Here is a 23,532-nt window from a genome sequence, read left to right as displayed (position 1 = left end):
ACAACCACGGAGATCGTTCCTCAGTCTCTGCCTGTATTCTCCACCACGGAAGTCAGTTCCGAGTCATTAACAGCTCGTTCATCCTGTATTCTCCACCCCGGAAGTCTGTTCCGAGTCATTAACAGCTCGTTCATCCAAGCCTTTCCGAGGATGGCACCTTCGTCCAAGCCTGCCACGGCTCCTTGGTCCAAGCCTTCCACGGCTCCTTGCCCAAGTCTTCCACGGCTCCTTGCCCAAGTCTTCCACGGCTCCTTGCTCCAAGCCTTCCACGTCTTCCATTGCTTCACCCCTCAAACCTCTCAAGGCTCCTACCGTAGAGCCTTCTATGGCTCCGCCTCCCATGACGCCGCATTCCATGGCTTTGACCCTTGAACTTCTCACGGCTCCACCATCCTTGTCTCCACCCACTGAGTCTTTCACATCTCCGCCCTCAACCCCAGCAACCCCATAACGGTCTCCACCTCCCAGCCTTCCAACCCCTACTCCAGTAGCTCCACTTCCAGGTCCGCCTATGGCTCTGCATCCTAAGTCTCCACCTCCAGTCACCAAATCACCTCCCAAGCCTCCTGAACATGCTCCTACTCTGTGGCCACCTCCTAGGCCTCCTGATCCTGTCCCTGCTCTATGGCTGCCTCCCAGGCCTCCTGACCCAGTCCCTGCCCTATGGCCGCCTTCAAGGCCTCCTGACCCAGTCCCAGCCCTGTGGTTACCTCTAGGACTCCTAATCCAGTCCCTGCCTTGTGGTCGCCTCCCAGGCCTCCTGACCCAGTCCCTGTCCTGTGGCCACCTCCAAGGTCTCCTGACCCAGTCCCAGCCCTGTGGTTACCTCCTAGGACTCCTGACCCAGTCCCTGCCTTGTGGTCACCTCCCAGGCCTCCTGACCCAGTACCTGCCCTGTGGCCACCTCCAAGGTCTCCTGACCCAGTGCCTGTCCTGTGCCACCCTCCAAGGCCTCCTGACCCAGTCCCAGCCCTGTGGTCCACTCCCAGGCCTTCTGACCCATTCTCTGGCCTGTGGTCGCCTCCCAGGCCTCCTGACCCAGTCCCTGCCATGTGGTCTAACATCCTCCTAATCATCTACAGATTCCTCCCTGACCACCGGATCATCCACCAATTCCTCCTTGGCCTCATAATTGCCTCCTGGATCATTCCCTTATCTATTCCTTCCTGCCCTCCTCATCCATCATTTGGTTGCCAAGAGTTGCCATTTGGGAGGGTGGGAGTGGGGGTTCTGTCACATACACACCAGACTCCCTCTCTCACTCCAACTCCACTCCCTCTCCCCAGGATTTTAATCACCCACACCTGCTCCCAATTCATCTCGCATTACCTCACCTCTATAAATCCTCACCCCGTTACTTCATCTACGTCTAGTCTCCGCTAGGAAATCTTAGACACACCTGCTCATCTTACTTCCCCAGAAAAGCTACACTTTCACCCGATATTCCCATCATCGTCCTTCGACTTCCTGGAGTGGCGATCCGCCTGTATGCTCCCTATGGACACAATCTCTGTTATTGCCAATCTAAGTTCTCTACTTCTTGCATTTCTGTTGACTTACTCATTTCAGTATCTCCAATAAAGCTACCGCATCTGGGTTCAACCTGTCCTCTGTGTCTGTGTGTGTCGTGACAACGTGTGAGTGTGTGTGTCTGAGCACACATTAGTGGAACTAAATGTTGAGGTGGGTTTGTGTGTCAAGATCTGGTGTGACTTACAGTGTATGCAGCACAATCAAATCCTCACATAGGTCTGCTGGTATGCTTTGGATTTTAGTTCCTGTTAAAGTCCTGGACAACAAAAAACAGAAAATGTATACATTGTAAAATTATTTTATATAAAGATGTAGCCCACGCATGAAAAAGTTATTCTTTATCTTCCTGAGACCCGAGAGTGACTGCTTCCAGGAACATTTTATATTTTGATTTGTTAAGAGTAGCACCTAATAAACATGCAAATAAATAAATTATAATAATAATTTCTAGAGCAAATAGTTTTTCTAAAAATGTATGTCCACATATGTGGACAATGAGACTAAGTTTAAAATTTTAAATAATACCAAGCTATAGAAAATCTGATTTTTTTTTAATCAAATTGTTTATTTTGTTTCCAGGAATGTTGGCTATTGAGATGTTACAGATATTACAGCTGATTTTCTGATATTTAAAGCTGCTTTGGGTCATGTGTATTGGGAAAAGCACAAATAAAAAAACTACAAATAAAAATGATTTGACGACTTTTATGTTACAATGTTTTTTCTATTTTGGCAAAAAAAAAATCAAAAAGTATAAAAGTAATGGCCAGCATCATCCAATCACTGCCATCAGTGTTAAAAAAAAAAAAAAAAAAGATCCATTATTAATTCTGAATCTGTACTGCCAATCATGTTAGTGGTTCAAAAATCATCTGCAGACTGAAACTGAACTTCTGATAGGAAGTTTGGGTTGAATGCACTTGGCTTCATAGGAAAGCTATAGGTTGCTCCCTTGCTCCCTATTTAGTGAATTACCAGTGTGCTGTATGTCTAAACTGGTCTCAGAACAGTTCGAAATGCACCGTATTGTAATCCTTTTGGATTTGAAATGAAAACCTTATGCTATTGTACATATTAGTGTAAAATATGTTTAGCAGTGTGGCATTTCACGATAAATCGCTTAAAACAATAAAAATAATAATTGGCATATTGGATGAAACCAGAGACTCTTTTGTTGGCATTTCTCCCAAAGACAATTTTTTTTGTGATCGACGCCATTTTGTTTTGTCAAATGACTCGGTACGCCGAAAGTTTAAACCTTTACTGAAATCCCAGTGTCTTCTGAACTGAGATAGGTCGGTTTAAATGAAATTAAATTATGATTCGCGTATAGCGAAGCCAAAATACAACATCCACACATGTGTACATGGGGTCGCACAAGGTTACATATGAACTTCCATGACTTTTCTAGTCGTTTGATATTTCTGGAAACCAATTTTTAAATATACCTTTGATTCAGACCTGTTCTTTAATTAATCATTAAGACTGATTTGTGAACCATTTCAACCATGCTAAAAAAGTATTCACTCAGAAATCACTATGGCTTGCGAGCAAGTTTTACTCTACACAAGAAAATGTTATCTTCATCATGATTTCTCCATTAGTTTCCAAGATTGTTTTAATTTTAATGAATTTACCAGGCCTGGAAAACACAATTTAATAATGTCCTGATATTTAAAGGTTTTGGATGACCATAGGAACCCTGTATTTTGTAATTTATTGTCAGTTCAGGTACTGTGCCGTCCACGTGTTGTTTCAAGGATCAAGGTTTAGCTGGTTAGTATAGTCCTGTTAGCCCCTGCTGGTAGATGTTGTAACTACACTTTTCTGCTGCCATAAAAAGTACCTGTCTACATTGATGGATTTTCAAATGTAACCTATGTAAGTTTTTTTTTTCTTTTTCTCAAACAACATATATACAGTACTGTGCAAAAGTCTTAGGCACATTAGATGTTTCACAAAAACATTTGTCTTAAGATGGTTATTTATATCTGCTACTTCAGTGTGTCAATAGGAAATATAAATGTTAGACTCCCAAACATTACTTTTGCAAACAGAATAGAAGAACAGGGAGCTCTGCAACAGATTTCATTGCCCCCACAGAGCCCCCCACTGAACATCGGGTCAATCTAGGATTACATGAAGAGACAGAAGCAATTGAGACAGCCTAAATAGATAGAATAAATATGGCAAATTCTTCAAGAAATTCTTGGAACATCCTATCTGCCAACAACCAAGAAAAAGTGAGACCAGGTGTAAGTAGGGTATTTGGTACTGTTTTGAAGGCAAAAGTGTTCACAGCAAATATTGATTTAGCTCTTTTTCTGTTTACTGGACTTTGTATGATGTTAATTGATTAATGAAAATGTCTAGGTTACATATGTAACCTCCGTTCCCTGATGGAGGGAATGAGATGTTGTGTCGAAGAAGCGACACTAGGGGTCTCTCTTGAGCGCCGAATATGCCTCTGATCTATGAAAAAAGGCCAATGAGAATTAGGCAGACAGTATTTGCATATCCCGGCTCTGGACATACAGGTATAAAAGCAGAGAAATACGTCGAGTTCATTCAGGAGTTTTATGAGGAGCCGGAAATGGTCCTCAGCGACTTGGCCGGGAGGACACAACGTCTTGTTCCCTCCATCAGGGAACAGAGGTTACATACGTAACATAGACGTTCCCCGTCTATCGCTCACTTCGACGTTGTGTCGAAGAAGCGACACTAGGGGTCCAATTTAAATCACACCATGCGCTGAGCCATGTACGTGTACTGCTGACACAAGAGCGGGCAAGTATGTCACGTGCAAAGGCGACCAGTTGTGTCATACTGCACGTACCCTACCCCAGTGCCCCATAAAAGTCGTTGGAATCCGTCTGGTTACCCTAAACAGGGGAAGAAGGCGACGCAAGTTAAGATGTGTTTTTGAGTGAGCATTTTGAACGGGAGTTTGTGCAAAGCCTGGATGAAAACTCGTAAGTCCAAGATCGGTCGTAAGGCACTGCCTTTCTTGGGTACGATAAAGTAAGGGCTGTAGAAACCCTTCATCTCGGTTGGAGGGACAGGCTCCATCGCGTCTTTGAGTAAGAGAGTAGTGATTTCGCGCGCAGGGATTTGGCATGTTCGCCGTGTACTGCGGAAAAACGGACTCCCACGAAGGGGGGCGGAGGCCTGGCAAACTGAATTGTGTAACCAGGTGACCCAGAGACAAAGGAAATTGCTCTTTTACTGAGAATGTGGGTACCGCAGCCCCATCTACAAAAGATTCTCCTCCCGGCCCTCGACCGAGGGACGGAGCGGTCTGCTTACCCGCTCCGGAGCTAACGTCTTGAACCATGGGTAGATCATCTCAGGAGTGCCTGGGAGCCTTGCGGGTCCTCGAGGGGGTCCGTGAGACGTCGAATTCCTGTGGGATGCTCAACACTTGGGCTGAGAGCTAGGCCTAGGTTGAGGCGGAGCACGGCATTTCTTCGCCGCAGGAGGACACCCCCGGCAAGCAGACGGGGCATGGCCCATGGTGGCAGGTTTGCGGCGGGGCAGGATATGCGAGATGGCCTCCGTCTGTTTCTTCATCGCGGAGAACTGCTGGGTAAAGTCCTCGACGGTGTCGCCGAAGAGGCCGAACTGGGAGACAGGTGCGTTGAGGAAGCGCACAGATGACGTTCCTGGACCACGAGTGTGGCCATTGCCTGCCCGAGTGACTGCGCTGTGACCTTCGTGGCTCTGAGGGCGAGGTCAGTCGCTGAGCGCAGTTCCTGCAGCACGTCGGGATCAGGGCTACCCCCGTGCAGATCTTTCAGTGCCTTCGCCTGGTGGACTTGCAGGAGGGCCATGGCATGCAGGGCAGAATCAGCGTGTCCAGTGGTGCTGTAAGCTTTGGCAGTCAATGAAGACATTGTCCTACAGGCCTTCAGGCCCTGCCAGGTGGTAGGGTTTTCGGGACACAGGTCGAGCGCAACAGACCTGTCCATTAGGGGAATCGCCATGGGCCACTCCGCCGTCGAGGGTAGCGAGAGCGGATGAGCGAGTGGTTTTGTGACGAGTGGAGCGGAGTGCCCTCAATGCAGACGTCAGCCCATCATGCACTTCGCGGCGCGGAGCCCCCAGGAACCAGTCATCCAACCGCGATGGCTGTGGGGAGGACGGAAGTTTCCAGTCCACCCCCACGCTGGCGGCGGCCTGGGCAAGCATATTGGACACCTGTGCGTCAGCCTCAGCCTGGGCGTGATGGCCCGAAGGCGGCGAGCTCTCCTATGCAGCGGCGAGCTCATCCACCTCGAGCTCTAGAGGATAGGCAGGCTGGCTGTAAGGCGAGCCGCTGTTGCCTCGAGCACGGACAGGAGTCAACGAGCGTGCCGGGGGGCGGGTGGTCCGAGGGGGCGTACCCGGAGGAGCTGAACCCGCTGCCGTCCCCAGATCGCCTCCATCAACAGGCGCATCGCCTCCATCAACTCGGTGTGATCGCTACCCAGACACACGAGACAACGCCTGTGGCCGTCTGAAGTGAGAGAACTCTACCGCATCCAGGAACTACACAGGGGCGGAAGGGCATCTTTATAAAGACGCGTCCTGAAAAGGACGTTCAACGCCAGCTGTGTATTTGCTCTTTTAGAGGAAAATACTCTTTCAGAGAAAATCACTCTTTTACAATATACTCATTTAGTTTTGTGCTGTTGAAGCACCCAGGGGCAAACTGCAATGCCGTGCAGAGAAGGAGAAAGCCACTGAAGTGCGCCGTAGATCCAACAGCAGTCAGAGGAACAGGAACGGGTGTGTAACTCGCAGCTGACTGCATACATGACGATCGGCTCCGAAGAAAATTTCTGAATGAACTCGACGTATTTCTCCGCTTTTATACCCGTATGTCCGGGGGCGGGGTATGCAAAAACTGTCTGCCTAATTCTCATTGGCCTTTTTTCATAGATTAGAGGCATATTCGTCGCTTCTTCGACACAACATCGAAGTGAGTGACAGACGGGGAACTATTTATGTAATTTCTTTTCAAGAAATCCTCACTTTGAAAGTTTTTCACAAGTGCCTAAAACTTTTGCACAGTACTGTATATGCAAATATTTCATTATATTATAGTAGATGTTTTTTCAGTGACCACGTTTTTGGAGGGCTCTTAAAAGTGGTCAAATTGACTTTTAGTTGTCTGCTGCCTTTGACGTCACAGCTCAGGATAGAGGTTAGTGAAGGGCTTGGGGCTGTGCACCTTCCTTTCCTGCGGCTACAGAGTCATTAATCACTTGACATTTATGGCTTAAGAGTGTCCAAAGATGGCAGCAATCAGGTTGCATACTTTGCATACAATAGCTTTCTCCAGGTATTTTAGACCTGTTTGGTTGTTTCATAACAAGAAGTGTCATATAAATGGTTTGCTGTTGATTTTTATTTGACAATTTGTGTGTTTATGTTGTTGTTCAAAATGAACTCACAGGCTTTCCAGATTTCCTGTTCCTGTCAGGCTAGGGAAATCTTGCATCATACTGGCACCACGCAGCATTCTGAAATATGCGCCAAATAAGAGATGAATAAATAGAGAAATAAGTAGGAGCAGGTAAATGGCGAGTAAAATGCATATGTTCAGGTAACTAACAGGTGTCCTATAACTCAATACAGATCAATTGGCACATTTAGGTCAGTGTCATTAGATCACTTGTAGAACATTATTAATGGTTCTGCTCACATAGAGTGCAGGTCTGACAGGTTTTGGAAAGCAGTAGTTCCCACGAAGGAGAGCGGGTTGTCAAAGAGATGGCTGTAGATGGATACAAAAGATCAGATGCTTATGGTCAATGAAAAATCATATTGTGTTTTTGAATAACTTGTGCATTTGTTCATTGATGTTTGAGTCAGCATGTGCTTACATCGTGCGCAGCAGTAAATTCCTATGGAAAGCACTCTCAGGGATGGATGCAATGTTGTTGCTATGAAATCCACTGGCAAACAAAGAGGAATCATTAGAAAATCATTAATCCAACAATTCAGTAGCTCTGTGAGGCAAGTAATCAGAAAAAATCTCCCTCAGGATTCTTAGCAGCTACTGATCTCAGCTCACTTTATTACTATTACATTTGTACACCATTTTTACACAACAAGGAATTTTTCTAAATGTTATGCTCACTATACAGTATTTTTATTTTCTTGTCAAACTTCTTTTTGTATTGAATTATGTTGTAATTATTGTTTATCCAATCCGATCCAATCCTTTCCTTTTATAAAGCAGTTCTACTTCTCAACACTAGATGGCATCTTAGTACAAAACTTATTTTTATAATGCACTGCAACTTGATGCAAAGCTTTTATCCTCCCAGTCTATGGATTACAATGAACATTGGTAAGGGAGTGGACAGATGTCTGTTTGGGGCCCTCGAGTTTAAACTGTATAATGAGACGATTCTAGTCTTACTTTCTTTTAGATAGATTTTCTAAAACTGAGAGAGGCACCTGTAAATCACATCAATTTGGTATTGTGATTTTATCTGAGTTAAAGGGATAGTTCACCCAAAAATGAAAATTATCTCATAATTTACTCACCCTCATGCCATCCAAGATGTGTATGAAATTTGTTCTTTTGCAGAATACAAAGAAAGATTTTTTGAAAAATATCTCAGCTCTGTATGTCCATACAATGCAAGTGAATGGTGGCCAGCACTTTAATCCTCTGGGGTCAACGGACGCGCCGGCGCATACTGCTGGATTTTTTCGTCATTACAGCAGAAACAACATAAAATTCTCCATCATTTTGGGGCATACAGATAAGTGTAAGACATCATTAGAGACTATAAAGCGTCTACTTTTATTTGTGTACACTCACAATAACAACAAAACCGTGTGCCTTTGTAAAATAAAGAAAATAAAAAGGGTGACCTGTAAGAGGTCTCTGGGTTCACGAGCATATTTCTGAAAAATGTCACAAAATGAACTGAAACTCCGCGAATACTTATCACACAAACATGAAACATATGTCTAAAGAAAGCTTAAGATTTCTACTTTTAAATAAAACAATTCAAATTTAAAACAAATATTCTCCTGCAATGTAATATTTTGCTGGCTCAGCGAATTATCTCTAATGTGATCATACCCACGGGCAGAGCATGCTATTGTGCTGAGACGATCATATCAAATGGTAAACGCCCCCGACTGTTCCTTAAAAACAAAGTCATTCACTTTTCTGTGCGTTTGGAAGACAGCACGATACACAAGTGAGAAAACTCCTAGATAGTGACGAAGAGTTACAATTTTCCTCAGACGAAGAGCGGGACTCCGATGAATGTTTGTATTTTGAAGAGAGACTTGATCCAGCCGAGGATACAATTTCGGACGAGTAAGTCATTTAGTTTTCATTAGTTGTCATGCTATTTTATATAAACATGTACATATTTTAATAGTGGGACTGTTTCCAGACTTGCCAGCCAGGATTCAGTGTATTGAAATTTTAAATATGACCTAATAAGCAAGTTTTAGTTACATTTAAATGCTGTTTCGGCTAAAGCAGGTATTTAAATTGTATGCTGTATGATATAAATATGATATGTAATATGATATTAAAATAATACGAATGTTTATATTATATTTTAACTAGTGTTTATGTTGCCTCATTATCATCAACAAAGCTTGTGCTTGCAAATATGTGTTCAGGTTAAATGAGTAAAATGCACTTTAAATATGCCCATATTAGAAAATCACCATCTTATAATGATTTCTGAAGGATCAGGTGACACTGAGGACTGCAATAATGATGCTGAAAATTCAGCTTTGATCACAAATGCATTTTAGAATATATTCAAATAGAAAACGGTTCTTTTAAATTGTAAAAATAGTTCAAAATATCACTGTTTTTATTGTATTTTGGATCAAATAAAGGTAGTGTAGGTCTAAAATTAAGTAAAGTCTTTATGTAAAGAAACTGTATAGTCATATTACTTCTTTTTACTTAAAACTTGATTTTGATCATTAAGTCTCATTCCTCATTGATAGGCCAAGGGGAGGGGTCTTTTGTTTCCTCAGGTGTGAATCACATCAATATTCATTATAGTTCACGCCTCCTCGCATATGACCTCACAAGTTAATCATTAAAATAATATTTATATTATCAAGCCGGTCCAGGTGGTCGGCAGCGAGCGGGGAGGGGCTCGCTGCCGACCACCTGGACCGGGAGAACCGCTTTCAGGGGCGGAGGAGACCCCTTCTGTTCCCCAAGAACGCGGCGGGGCATTCCGTCCGCCAGGGGCTGGAGGTCTGCCTCCGATCCGCCTGGAGAGGCGTGGCTGTCATCCGTTAGAGGGTGGAGGAGTGGCCGAGGAACAAGCTACGGCCTATCGGAGAACTGGCGAGTAAGTGTTTTTTTTTTAATCTCTCTCTCCTCTCTCTCTCACTGCCGCTCCGCGCTGGCCTTTACCCTCTCATTTAAATTTTATAGTGTTTTTTTGGGGGGGTACTACACTGTTACAGGAAGTAACCCCACTATTTAATTATTTCTGTTTCCCTCCCTCGTCCAGGTAGACGGGGATGACCTGCCGGCAGACTGCACCCCTACCAAGGGAAAGAGGGGGGGTGTACGTCATACCGGGGGCTCCCCTGCCTGAGAGAACGAGGGAGGAATGTGGCAGGGCGGAGGGCGGGGCCGGGTCATGATTATACACACCCAGTCCCTTATCAGGCTAATCAAGCCTCCGAGAAGGATAAAGGCCGACTGCGGAATATTGTGGCAGGGCAGAGGGCAGGGCCGGGTCGTGATTAAAAACACCTGGTCCCTTTTCAGGCTGATCAAGCCTCAGAGAGGGATAAAGGCCGACTGCGGAAGATTGTGCGGTAGTTAAATTCATATATTGTAAAGTGATCTGATTGCTTTGGGAGAGAAACAGATCAATATTTATATCCTTTTCACTATAATCCTTTTCTTTTGGTTGCTCTCCGATAAATGTTCATGAAAGGACCAAGTTCACGCAGCCTCTCGCGCATGCAGCCTCTCGGCATGTTCAAATGAAAGCAAAACCAATGAAGCTTGTGAACAGTGTTCTTTTGTAAATAAACCAAGCTGCACTTCCGGTTGTATTGTGTCAGTTCTCGCGTGAAAATGCCAACGCGCTTACGTCAAGAGTCTGTGCGAACTCGGTCCTCCCATGAAAGCACATTGGAGAGCGACCAGAAGTAAACAATTCTAGTGAAAAGGACTTAAATATTGATCTGTTTCTCACCAAAAACTTTTGGATTACTCAAGAAGACATGGAGTCTGGATTATTTTAATACTTGTCTGTCTGTGCTTTTTGGAGCTTTAAAGTGCTGGTCACCATTAATTTGCCTTGTATGGACCTACAGAGCTGGAATATTCAAAATATTCTGGAGATCTAAAAATCTATTTTTGTGTTCAGAAGATCTGTGATGGCATGAGGGTGAGTAATGATAAAATATTTGGGTAAACGGTCCATTTAAAGGTTCAGAAATTCCATCTTTTTTTTACTAAGATGTAACAATGCCAACTTGCCCTAATGCTATCATTAACTTACCCCAAAATATATGACTGGAAGAACAATTGGAAATATAGCTGCAAGCAGCAATGTGGATTCCTCCTCAAAATGGCAAATCATTTAAAATTGATCAGTAGATGGTTGGGGATAAACCCTCCCAATTAAGTAATTCAAAAAAACATGTCTTCGTCTGATTCCTAAACAAAACATTTTCAATGTACAGGAAAATCCATACCGGACCTTATGGATCCTTGAGGCTTTTTTGTTCCCAATGAGAAATGCGGCATGTACACCAAGTTTCAGAAGAATTGGACAAATGGGGTGGATATTATATCATTTTGAAAAAAAAAATTTGGGGCGTGGCCTGTAGCGCCACCTATGGGCAAATGTTGGTCATTCTTGGTTTGTGGGTTCCTGTTGGCCTGTAGTATAAATGTACAAAATTAGAAAATATTTGACCAGAAAATGGGAATTTTGGAGTGGCCTGTAAGCGCCCCTAGGGGCGAATGTGGGCCTTTCTTGGTTTGTGGGTTCCTGTCGGCCTGTAGAATCAATACACCAAATTAGAAAATGTTTGACCAGAAAATGGGATTTTTGGAATTACCTGTAGCGCCCCTAATGGCGAATGTTGGCCATTAAGTGGTTTGTGGGTTCCTGTTGGCATGTAGTATCAGTGTACCAAATTAGAACATTTTTGACCAGAAAATGGGAATTTTGGCATGGCCTGTAAGCCCCCTAGGGGTGAATGTTGTCCATTCTTGGTTTGTGGGTTCCTGTCTGCCTGTAGTATCAATGTACCAAATTAAAAAAAATTTGACCAGAAAGCGGGAATTTTGGCGTGGCCTTTAAGCCCCCTAGTGGCGAATGTCGGCCATTCTTGGTTTGTGGGTTCCTGTTGGCCTGTAGTACCATTGTACCAAATTAGAACATTTTAGACCAGAAAATGGGAATTTCGACATGGCCTGTAAGCCCCCTAGAGGCTGAATGTCGACCATTCTTTGCGCAGTACTTCAGAGTGATGTCATCTTGAAGCATGTTAGGTTTGAAAAACCATCAGTCAAAATTACATTTGATTTATTGACAGGTATATATTGTTAAAATTTGGACATTTACATAAACACGCCCCTTTCAGACATTTTGTATCACATTCATTTTTCCTAAGTAATGTTTTCAAGGATGTCCATTCTACAAATGTGTACCAAATTTCAAGTCAATTGGAGCTACGGTTCAGGAGAAGAAGAGTATTTTTAGGTTTTACGCAAATTTTCAACGTCACGGGAAAATCCATCATGGTGAAAGTTATGGGTCCTTAAGGCTTTTTGTTCCCCATGAGGAATGAGGCATGTACACCAAGTTTCAGAAGATTTAGACAAATGGCGTGGAAATTGTATCACTTTGAATGAAAAATCACTTTGAAAATCTCTACTTTCACTTTCACTTCTCTCTTAAGATTTTTTTCTGTTTTTTTGTGTGATTTACATAAGCATATCACAAGCAATTTTATTTGAAAGACTATCTAGGCACATAATAACACTGTATAGCTGTGACTGTTTATAACTATTTCAAAATGTAGCCTACAAGCTCACACTTTAAATGGTCAGTGCTTTGATTTTTAAATCATTAAAATAGCAACAGATCCAGTGAAAAAAATGGAGTGATTGTGTTTACATGCCATTCAAAAACGTGGCATTTTACAAGGTAAGAGAGAAATAAAAAACTTAAAATAATACCATTTGTACTTCTCAATTACTTGGGAATGTCTATGTTCAGGACGAAGGCTAAATTGTTACTGTCTCTTTAAGAGGCTTTTATCGCATGATACGATACTTAAGGCACAGTTCAGTTTAATCTTTTGAGAACTGAGAAGTATCATTATTTTCGTTTTGTGCCATGCTTGTTGCATTTGTATTCATTGTGAGATGATAAAATACAGACTGCGTGAATGGTTGATTTTGTTCACTTGAATTTTGTGACGTGTTTCAGAAAAATAATCGCGAAGACAGAGACTGAGCACCCTGTTTATTTATGTTACAAAAGCACAAGGTTTTGTTGTTATTGTAAGTGTACACAAATAAAAGTACACATTTCATAGTTCAGTAATGATGTCTTGCATGTTTCTGTATGGGCAAAAATGACGCAGTATTTTGTTTAAGTTGTTTCCGCTGTTTCGAGAGAAAAATATAGCAGGACGTCATCTGGAATAATGCCAGAATAAAATATAGTTATTCCAGATTTCTTTCTCAACTGTTTGTTCACTTGAGACATAACAGACTCCTCAATATATCATGTATTTTGACACTCTGTTGTATGAAATTGTCCGTTCAGGCGCAAGCAGCAGCGAAAGACATCGGAGTGCGTGAGTTAGACGCGACGCGGCTCAGCTGTGTCACACAAACAGCTTCGCAAACATGTATTTGAGTTGTTTTGACATTTGTTGAGTTGAATAGTGTAAAATCGCTTGAATGTTCAAACAGGCAAACATTGTATACAACCGACAAACCTTCATGATGATGCGAGCAAAAATGATCTCGCCTCGCGGTTTGCGTGTTGTCAGAGACAATTAAACAACATCATTCTCGGAAGTTTTGATACGTTAGGATTGATCAGCCCATCCCTACTTTCTTTAGACATATGTTTCATGTTTGTGTAAGTTTTTGTGGCGTGTTTCAGAAAGATATTCAGCTTAGACAAAGAGCACACGGTATATTTTCTTTATTTTACAACAAATAAAAGTACAACTTTCATAGTTTGTGACGATGTATTAAATGTATCTGTATGTGCAAAAATAACGCAGTATTTTGTTTAAGCTGTTAACGCTGTTTCGAGAGAAAAATCTTAACAGGACACCACAGCGGCATCCGTGTTGTTCACAATAATTCATAATTAAATATATTGATACCCAATTTCTTTATCAACTGTTTGTTCACTTGATACATAACAGACACCCCAATATATCATGTATTTTGGTGTATGAAATTGTCCGTTCAAGCGCATGAAGCTGTGAAAGCGAACTCTCATCGGCGTCGGCGTTAGTCGCGACGCGGCTCGCTTCGCTGTGTCACACAAACTGCTCGAAAACATTTATTTGAGTTGTTTTGCCTTTGTTGAGTTGAATAGTGTAAAATCGCTTGAATGTTCAAGCAGGCAACCATTGTACACAACCAACAAACCTTCGTGAAGATGCGAGCAAAAATGATCTCGCCTCGAGGATTGCGTGTTGTCAGAGACAATTAAACAACATCATACTCGGAAGTTTTGATACGTTAACGCTGTCTCGATAGAGAAAAATCTAACAGGACATCACAGCGGCATCACTAGACCCCTTCAATAATTCATAATTCAATATATTGATACCCGATTTCTTTATCAACTGTTTGTTCACTTGAGATATAGCAGACACCCCAATATATCATGTATTTTGGTGTATGAAATTGTCCGTTGAAGCGCAAGAAGGGAAAGCGAACTCTCATCGGCGTCGCGAACGTTAGACGCGACGCGGCTCGCTTCGCTGTGTCACACAAACTGCTTCGAAAACATTTATTTGAGTTGTTTTGCCTTTGTTGAGTTGAATAGTGTAAAATCGCTTGAATGTTCAAACTGGAAAGCATTAAGACACACAATTGATTTGACATACCTCCATGCAGGCGCAAAAGCGTGTTCTGTAGTCTAAGTCTGGAGCTCCACCCACTAGGAGACCGAAATGCTTCATTAGAGAGATTGCTACAGAAGAGCTGCATGTGGTAGACAGAGTTACTCCAGTAGAGGGAGCCTCTTTGCTCAGCCAATGTAAGTGAATGGGATTTTACATGTGGACCATATTTGTCCAGTAGAGGGAGCACTTTTGCTCAGCCATTGTAAATCAATGGGATTTTAAAAATTTTGATCATCTTTTGTGTGTACATTTACATAAACACGTCCATTTCAGCCATTTTGTATTGTATTCATTTTTGCTAAGTAACGTTTGGAAAGACATACATACTACACACGTGTGCCAAATTCCAAGTCAATTGGAGCTGAGGTTCAGGAGAAGAAGAGTTTTGTAGGTTTTCCAAAATTTTCACTGTACAGGAAAATCCATAATGGCAGAAGTATGGGTCCTTGAGGCTTTTTTGTTCCCCATGAGAAATGAGGCATGTTTACAAAGTTTCAGAAGATTTGGACAAATGGGGTGGAAATTATATCACTTTGAATTTTTGTTTTTTGGGCGTGGCCTGTAGCGCCACCTATGGGCGAATGTTGACCATTCTTGGTTTGGGGGTACCCGTTGGCATGGAGTATCAATGTGCCAATTTAGAAAATTTTTGACCAGTGACTTTTTGAGCTATTGGGGCTCAAGGAGAAGAAGAATAATAATAATAATAATAATAATAATAATAATAATAATAATAATAATAAAACCGACAAATACAATAGATTCCCTCCTTACGGAGGAATCTAATGACTGTAACAGAGTGTGAGTATATGCATTTGTAGACACTCACAGTTCTTTCAGCTTGGGCAGAGTCTGAATGGCCTCAGGGAAGGTCTTCAAATTGTTGAAGTTTAGATCCCTAAAAGGAGAAAGGCAGGAAAATAAATTTTCATTTATGGCTGAACTGTCACTTTGCGATAAATTTTGGCCAAAACACAAAGACAATCATAATGAAAAGAAAAAATTCTAAAAGAAAGAGAAAAGAATATCTGTTCAGAGAAAACCATTTTGCTGTCCATTGAGCCCAGACAGGACAGCTGATCTGCCGATTTCTTCAGTGTTATTATTTGTCTCGGCTGCCACACGATACAACTTCCTCTCTACCCCCTGATGCCCTTGTCCCGTGTCCCACTCTCCTCCCTGCGGGCACAGGACATTGGCGTGTCCTCATCCTGCCCTAATTATGGCCAGAGTAAGTAAATAAAGCAGAGTCAGCGATGGCTATCTGCCTTCCCTTCCCCTTGCCTCTTCCTCTCTGATGCGGTGGATGCTTGCTAAACGAACTGTGGTAAGTGGAGAGAGAGAACAGAGACAATAAGGTTAAGCCGAGAGTCCTAAAAAGACTCTTTGTCTTTTATCGTTATAATGTAAATCCTAATTAACTGAGCTCAAGCGAATCAGTAATGACTCACTGAACTTCCTAACTTAATAAAGGTTGATCTTTACTCACATCACAATACTCAAAGCCCTATTTTAAGAGCGCTAGCTTACTTAATCATAAGCGCAAAATCAATAAGCATGGCAAAGAAGTTTTGGTATTTTCGTGCAAGCATGCACTAAGTCCAAATCGCTAACAGGCTGGGTCAAGCGCAATTTCATTTGGAGGTTCTTCTCCCATTATTAAAGCATCTGTGTCCTATAATATAGTCCATTCCATGTCAAGCAACAGTGAAATAAACAAAGACAGCACATTCATAAGAAGTTGGTAGTGTAAATGAATTAGAAGAACAGAAGTGTGGAATTACATTATTTTGTGCATTATCTTGGTGCATGTTGAATGTGACATGATCCTTTTATACGCATGGAAAATGTGGTTCAGGATATGGATGTAGGCTCCGTTAAATTATACAGAATTTAAGTATTATTATTCATTTTCATCTACTGATACACAAATAATGGCTAATATTAACAGTGGTTGTAACGGCATGTACGTTACTTCTATCGATCGATTTTGCTTGAAATTCAAATTACACTTCAAACAAAATGATAATACAATCAAAATATAAGGTGGTCAAAAATCATCCCAAATCCAAACATTTTACCCTCTCAAAGTTCTTCCACCGGCCCCTTTTGCAGTGACTTACAAATCACTCTATGACAACAGGCGGAAACATACCAATACAAATTAGATCCTAAAAACAATTGTAAATATAAACATAATAATAATAATTGAAAAACGAAATTATATGACAAATTTCATAGCAATTCAAAGTGCTTTACATAAAAATTATAAAGAAAATAAAAGATCAAATAAATGTTAAAAATATTAATGGACATAATTTGATGTTCCACTATATTTTAAACAGTTTGGATATGAACTTTATTACCACCTGCTGGTGTAATCTCCAAACTGCAAATGCGGGAACTGAATTTGGACTGCGCTGAAAACAGATGTGGCATTGAAATGTCTTAGTATAGTGACCTATTTCTTAGGAAAATAGCAAACTGCACTTTGTGCCACTTCATTATCATACAATTAACACACAATTTGAGCATATTAGTGTTGTCAAAAATACCGGTACCCAGGTACCAAGTCGGTACTCAAACAAAATATTATTTACGATACCAGAATTTCTGAAGGTACCGGGGTACCGAGTCTACCCGGTACCCATGCAGAGGCGGGAACTTTCGAACGCTCAGTTTATATTATGTAGATCCCAAAGTATTAATGAATGATTAAAGGGTAACTAAACCCCTGCTCAGAGTCTGACTCCACCTACTAGCAATATTTGAAAAATGCTCGAAAAGTGGGCAGACCCCAGCGGGGATAGAGGGGACGAACCGAGGGCGGGGCTGAGCGTGGGGGGGCGTGCACCTGAGACCCGTAGTGACAGATTAATTGACAGCTGCTGTCAGACTCTAAAATGGAGAGTGACTGGAGTGATGCAAGTAGCTTTGCCACGGAGCGGTCTTTTGAAGTCGAGGACCTTTCTCCCCCACCTTCACCTGAAGTGGAGGAGGGTGAATTGTCTGTGGACACAGGGCCGGAGCCATATCAATTCGAGCCGCTGGCTCAAACTGCGGTTTTAACTCCCTGTTGAGCATCCGAGTGCGCATTCACCTTCACTCGCGTGCAGGAAAAACAAATGAAACGCTGTTCAGTGATGTTTATCCTTTTAGCAGGATTTTTATTTAGCAAGCTTCACTTGAACATAACATCAGTTAGCTGTTCTCTCAACTTACAAGAATGTGACGTAAAGCTTATCGTCATCATGTACAAAACCGTATACCTCCAAATAAAACTATACAGGTAGTCAATACCGTAATACAATGTATAAGGGTGCAATACGTTTAACACTCCCGCATCGCGAACGCACGTTTGTCGACCCCAGAGGATTAACTTTAGCCTAACCATAAATTGTGATTCAAATATATATGATCACTCACCTCAAGACGCCGCTGAGGTGGTGGAGTCCATGCAGGAGGAGCAGCGTTTGGCACTGCGTCGCTTTTCAGCGCGAGCTGTTTGGAGAAGCCCATTTCCACCTCCATTGCGTTGGAGAAGCAATCCCGCGTAAAATGCAGTTTGCACACGCCTACCAGCTCTAGGCAGGAACTCACGGTCTTCCAGAACAAGGACGTGCAACCCCTGGCGCCTAATTTCCAAGTCTATATGGAAAGCAATACAGTCCAGCAGTGCTGTTGCAACCAGCAACATTACACCTACGTACCATCCTGACCACTGTACTAAATACAGATAATCTACGCTAACTTGAAGCTATCCTAACTGACGCAATACTATGCTACTAACTAACTATGCTTCTAACAATACTACACTAACAAATATGCTAATTAACTACCTAGGCTACACGAAATAATCTAAATAACTATATAAATGCTATGCTAAATAGATGCTAAAATACTCTATCATGATCGTTTTCAATACTCGCAATTCCAACTCCTGACTCGCTACAGTGGTTTTGACGAAACGAGATGGTTTTTATACTGCCATGGGCGTGGTAGCTCGTACCAAGTGCGTGGTGAGTTGGAACCTGCTTACGTCAGCTGTCACCAACGAAGTACCGCAAACAGCCAATAGGAAAATTCAACTGCAGTAGCCACCGTTCAACCTGAAGAGGGCAGCACTCAGACGTTTTTACACCATATATTGTAGAATTACAACACTTCATACACAAATGTCAAAAAAATTACTTGAATCAATGACCAGTAATAATAAAGCCCCACTCTTACAGATCATTAACTAAAAAAAGTTGGTTTAGGGTTTAGTTACCCTTTAAAAAAAAAGTACATTCAGAAGCATGTCCGTTGTGGAATAAGCAGAGGCAGAGCTCTTTAAAGGAAACATTCCGGTGTCACATCTTAAATGCAGTACAATTGAATGCGTTATTGCTTTATTAAAGTTCAAATAATACAGAAGCAGCTCATGTTAATAACTATAAACTCAGAAACTCGCATTTCTCTATGTGGTCGGTACCTCTTCTATAAGTTGCGCGAATGTCCCGATCTAAGAGGGAGAGATTGAAACTCCTCCCGGCTGAGAGAGACTCTGCCTCGGTGAACTCATCACTCGCGCGCGCACACGCTAAATGCAGCTAGATTAGAACGCGACTGCTCGCGACTTATTTCATCATAATATACGTAACTATGCATTTCTTATCATGAAGAAAATTGGCAATATGCAGCTTTATTAATAATAGAGCACTTTGCACATTAGTTTGGAAATGTTTTGTATTCATTCTATTGTATGCTTGTTTATTTAGGTTTTGTTTTTTAGTACTTGGTAAAAACTTTGCAAAAGTTGAAGCAAATCTTATATAAGTGTTCAAGCATACATTGTTCAGTTTTGTTATAATAAAAAAATTATATATTTAAATTAAAGTGTTGCTCAATGGCATATTTTTGTTCTTAGTCCCTCTCATGAAAATTGGATAAGACATAGCGCACAGCCTTGGTGCGCTTACAAGCCCATGCTGTATCAGTGCTAGAGTTGTGCAGTTTACCGGTACTAACGAAGTAACATGATACCAAAAAATGTAAATGGTATGATATCATCCTGTTGCTAATTTCAGTACCATACTTCAGTATGCTGTCATTAGCAAATGTATATTCAATGTGACAAAACTGAGATGAAATAAATTACAATTTGAAAACCTCTGGATATGGGCAAGTGTGATCTTTAAACAGCAGAAGGATGTAACTTAATTAAATAAAATACAGTCACATGCACAGCTCAATACAGAATGAACAAGAGGTGTCATATGATTCCACACACACACACACACACACACACACACACACACACACACACACACACACACAGAGATGTGCGTGCGCACACACATTCACACAAAAGCAACACACACACTGCTGGTACTTAATTTTCATGCAGTGTTTAGAGTATAAACGGCTGTTAACACTTAAATTAAGTCCTCTGATGCAGCTCGTAGAGATCAGCTCGAGAGTCATGACGGGATTATCCAGCATTAATGGGAAGTCTGATATAACTAACTTGTAGAACAGGAATAACTCAAAGATGTCAAAATAAAAGTCCCGCTAACATGAAAGCTCTATTCAAATGGATGCATGAAATAGCAGACAGAAAAATAGGCCTATATATACTGTATAAAAATGTAATATTCAAAAAGTAGCAATAATACTCATAATAACAATTATGTAATATTAAATGGTTGTATTATTATTATTATTATTATTATTATTATTATTATTATTATCTGTAAGCAATATAACAGATGCAAGCAGCTTTATGCCACAGATAATCAGATCTTCTTTTTTATGTTTTCATTAATACTGTGAAACTAGCTCTGTTGTGCAGCATTTTATTTTACCAAAAATAAAATAGCAATTTTTTGGTAAACAAAACAATTATTATATTTTTATTGATTAAAACTTTATGTATCAATTTGATTAAACACCATTCGTTCATAACATTTAAATAAAACATTTAACATGAAATACAGAAAAATGTAAACGGAGAATGCAAACTTTTATGCAGTTCTTTTAATCAAGTAATTTTCTGTGTAATTTCATAAAAAAATCTGAAGCTTTTTATTTTTTTATTATAGTATCGATACCGAGGTCCAAGGGCTGGTACCGCACCAAAGCCAAAATGTTGGTATTACATTAAAATATTGTGTTTTTCTCTGTTTAAAGGTAATTTGTTTACTCTGTAACTTAAAACATCCAGTCCTTTGGCTTTTAACAACTGGCACAAATGGGAGAGTCAAAAAGAGTTACTCAGCTATGTTAAGAACGGGTAATAATCTGTGCTTCTCATATGTCTTAAAGATATACAAATCCAAAAGTTTTTAGATACTTGTCATATACTAGAATACATGGGGTTATATTCCAAGCTCAAGGATTCAGTACAGAGACGTAACATAGGTTTCTCAATTCCTGGGATTAAACCTGCAACATTTGTCACTGCCCACATGGGTACCATGAAATTGTTTTAGATCTAGTGTTCTCTGTTTTGTTATATACCAACTACTTAAATAACTGTCAGCTAAATCTTCCTCATTGAACGCTCCCTCTGTTCTCTGTAATCCTGAGACTCCCGAGACAGAGGAGGGCGCTAGAACAGGAGATAACTATCACTGCACAAACAGAACAACAACTTTACTTGTGCCCACACGTGATTTATTCAAACTGGAGAAGTGTCCATGTTCTGTAGTAATTCATTACTAAATAGATATAAAAATTAGCTAATGGTTTGGTTAAACAAATGCAGCCTTGAAGCTCTTTTACAAAGTAAAATCAACTCTAGCAGACTTAAATGTACCATTCCATGAAGCTACATTCCCTTTAATGGCAGGAAGTGTGATTTTAAATAAAGGTGAATGGCAACTCACAATGTCTCCAGGTTGTCCAGTCCATTAAAGCAGTTCTTTCCAATCTCCTGGATCCGATTGTTGTGTAGATGCCTAAACAAAATAATTTAGAAGCAACAATCACATTTTATCGCTTCTAAATGTTGTTTTTGTGTGCATCTGTTGATTCTTTATCATTATCAAAAGCATTTCACACAAATTAAATTTTTACAGCCTCCCCCCTCCACATATAGAATTTTCAACACAAAATTGTGGTTAACTAATCAGAGGTGTGCATATCAAAGATAAAATATAATAAGAGCTTAGAGAGTTCTGTGTGATAAACATACTTGATGCACCTTAAACAGTGCCCTGGAAAAATAATCATAGATTATATAGAGGACATAACCAGACAGGTAAAATAATTAAAAACCTCTCACAAGATCGATGCAGCATTAATCGGAGCAATTTATAACTTTTCTGATGACAAGGGATGTCTATTTTTCTCTAATTTTCCAGCCATTAAAGAGATGCACTTCTCAGCAGAACACCAACGCAAACATTTTCTGTCTCTGGAAGTCTCTGAATGGATAATTCATCAGCCATTCTGCTGAACACTTCACAGTGCAGGTCTATGTGTTTGTTCAGCCTACTTATCGGATTAATTGGCCTCCACTTCTAAAACAAATATTTTCCAGCAGCTGGAATGTAATTGGTAAATCAGACCCACAGAGAAGCCTCCAGAAGAAGCACAGAGAGAGAAGGTTTCTTGACTTTGCAAAACACAAGGGTACATTTTGCTTTCTCCTTTTTTCTCTCTCCAAAATCCCCCATCCATCCCCCTGTTTATCTGTGTGTGTACTTTATCATGTGCAAGTTTATTTGAATTGATGTTTTACGAGCAGCCTTGGGCCACGGTTAGTGCACTGCACTGATGGATTTAACTGAAGTGTGGTGAAAGGCAACAGGGCAAGGTAAATTCATAAGTAGTAGAAACTTTTAACAGTCTTAAGTCAACTAGCAGTACTGAACATGGTTGTAAAACTGGTCCGATTGAGGCACTCACAGTACAACCAGGCTGGAGAGATTGGCGAAGGCGTTGTCTGGGATTTGTGTGATCTGGTTAAGGGCCAGTGTCAGAGCCTGCAGGTTGCTCTGGTGCTGTAGGGGGCCGGTAGGAATCTCAGTCAGGCTGTTGTCATCCAGCCAGAGATGCCTGAGCTGCTGCAGACCCTCAAAACCGTCCTCAGGCACTGACGTGATGTGGTTAGCATCCAATCGCCTGACAGAAAGAGACAGAGAGGAAGAGATTTACTAAAAATGTGCATGCACTGAATGCCGCTGTGTTGTAGATAGAGCGTACTGTAAATGTGTGAGAGAATTAGCTGAAAACACACAACAATTGTTCTTATCAGTGCAGGGACCCCGACAAATACACCACTGTGAGAGAAAGCATAACGGGAGTGTCTACTGTCAAATAGGTGCTAAAACATCAGTTAGCACTTAGCAGTCTCTGAACACTGCACTGTTAAAGCAACACAAGCCTTTTCCATGATCTCACTACTCTGGCTTCCCTTCTTATATAGCCCAGGTGGGAGCCCTGGACCCCCTCATGGGCCCCTTCAGTGGATTTAAAGAGGGGGGCCACACCCTTCAGGCTCCCTGAGGGCTTGTAATCGAGGCAAACAGTGCTGTGTCAAATACTGTAGAAGCTTAAAATATCTGACTCAGTGCCTATATATTTATTAACAAGTCAGTGTTTGTGTGATAGTGTGTAACAGTGTTTTTCAGCTGTCTTGGTTCTGGAAGTATTTTCCCCATTCATTTCATCCACAGGTTTTTCATAAAATCCTTCAAAAAAAGAGTTATAAGCAATAAACCAAAAACAAAAAACAACCAGCAAATTAGACAAAAAACAAAGGTGCAATAGTAGCTATGTTTCTATCCAGCTATTTTTTGGTGCATTTTAAAATTGTGCATAAGAAATCCTAAATGGAAACGCTTGACATGCGAATAAACTCTCAAAATTTGCATAAAATTGAATGCGCTA

At 41.2% G+C, this 23,532-nt stretch overlaps 1 protein-coding gene across 2 annotated transcripts in view; it reads right to left on the bottom strand.

Moving 5' to 3' along the window:
* lgr4 (leucine-rich repeat containing G protein-coupled receptor 4) overlaps window positions 1-23,532 on the bottom strand; it is a 184,843-nt gene that overhangs the window by 34,226 nt on the left and 127,085 nt on the right. For both annotated transcript variants that reach the window (XM_052146356.1, XM_052146346.1), the window contains exons 6-12: window positions 22,549-22,764; window positions 21,525-21,596; window positions 15,485-15,553; window positions 7,401-7,472; window positions 7,220-7,291; window positions 6,969-7,037; window positions 1,718-1,789 (exon numbers count right to left, since the gene is read on the bottom strand). In XM_052146356.1, coding sequence (XP_052002316.1) covers window positions 1,718-1,789; window positions 6,969-7,037; window positions 7,220-7,291; window positions 7,401-7,472; window positions 15,485-15,553; window positions 21,525-21,596; window positions 22,549-22,764 — 642 coding nt within the window. The remainder of the gene's footprint in view (window positions 1-1,717; window positions 1,790-6,968; window positions 7,038-7,219; window positions 7,292-7,400; window positions 7,473-15,484; window positions 15,554-21,524; window positions 21,597-22,548; window positions 22,765-23,532) is intronic.

This window comes from Xyrauchen texanus, chromosome 2 (genome assembly GCF_025860055.1).
Source record: "Xyrauchen texanus isolate HMW12.3.18 chromosome 2, RBS_HiC_50CHRs, whole genome shotgun sequence".
NCBI classification, from domain to species: domain Eukaryota; kingdom Metazoa; phylum Chordata; class Actinopteri; order Cypriniformes; family Catostomidae; genus Xyrauchen; species Xyrauchen texanus.
This window is presented reverse-complemented; position numbering and strand designations above follow the sequence as displayed.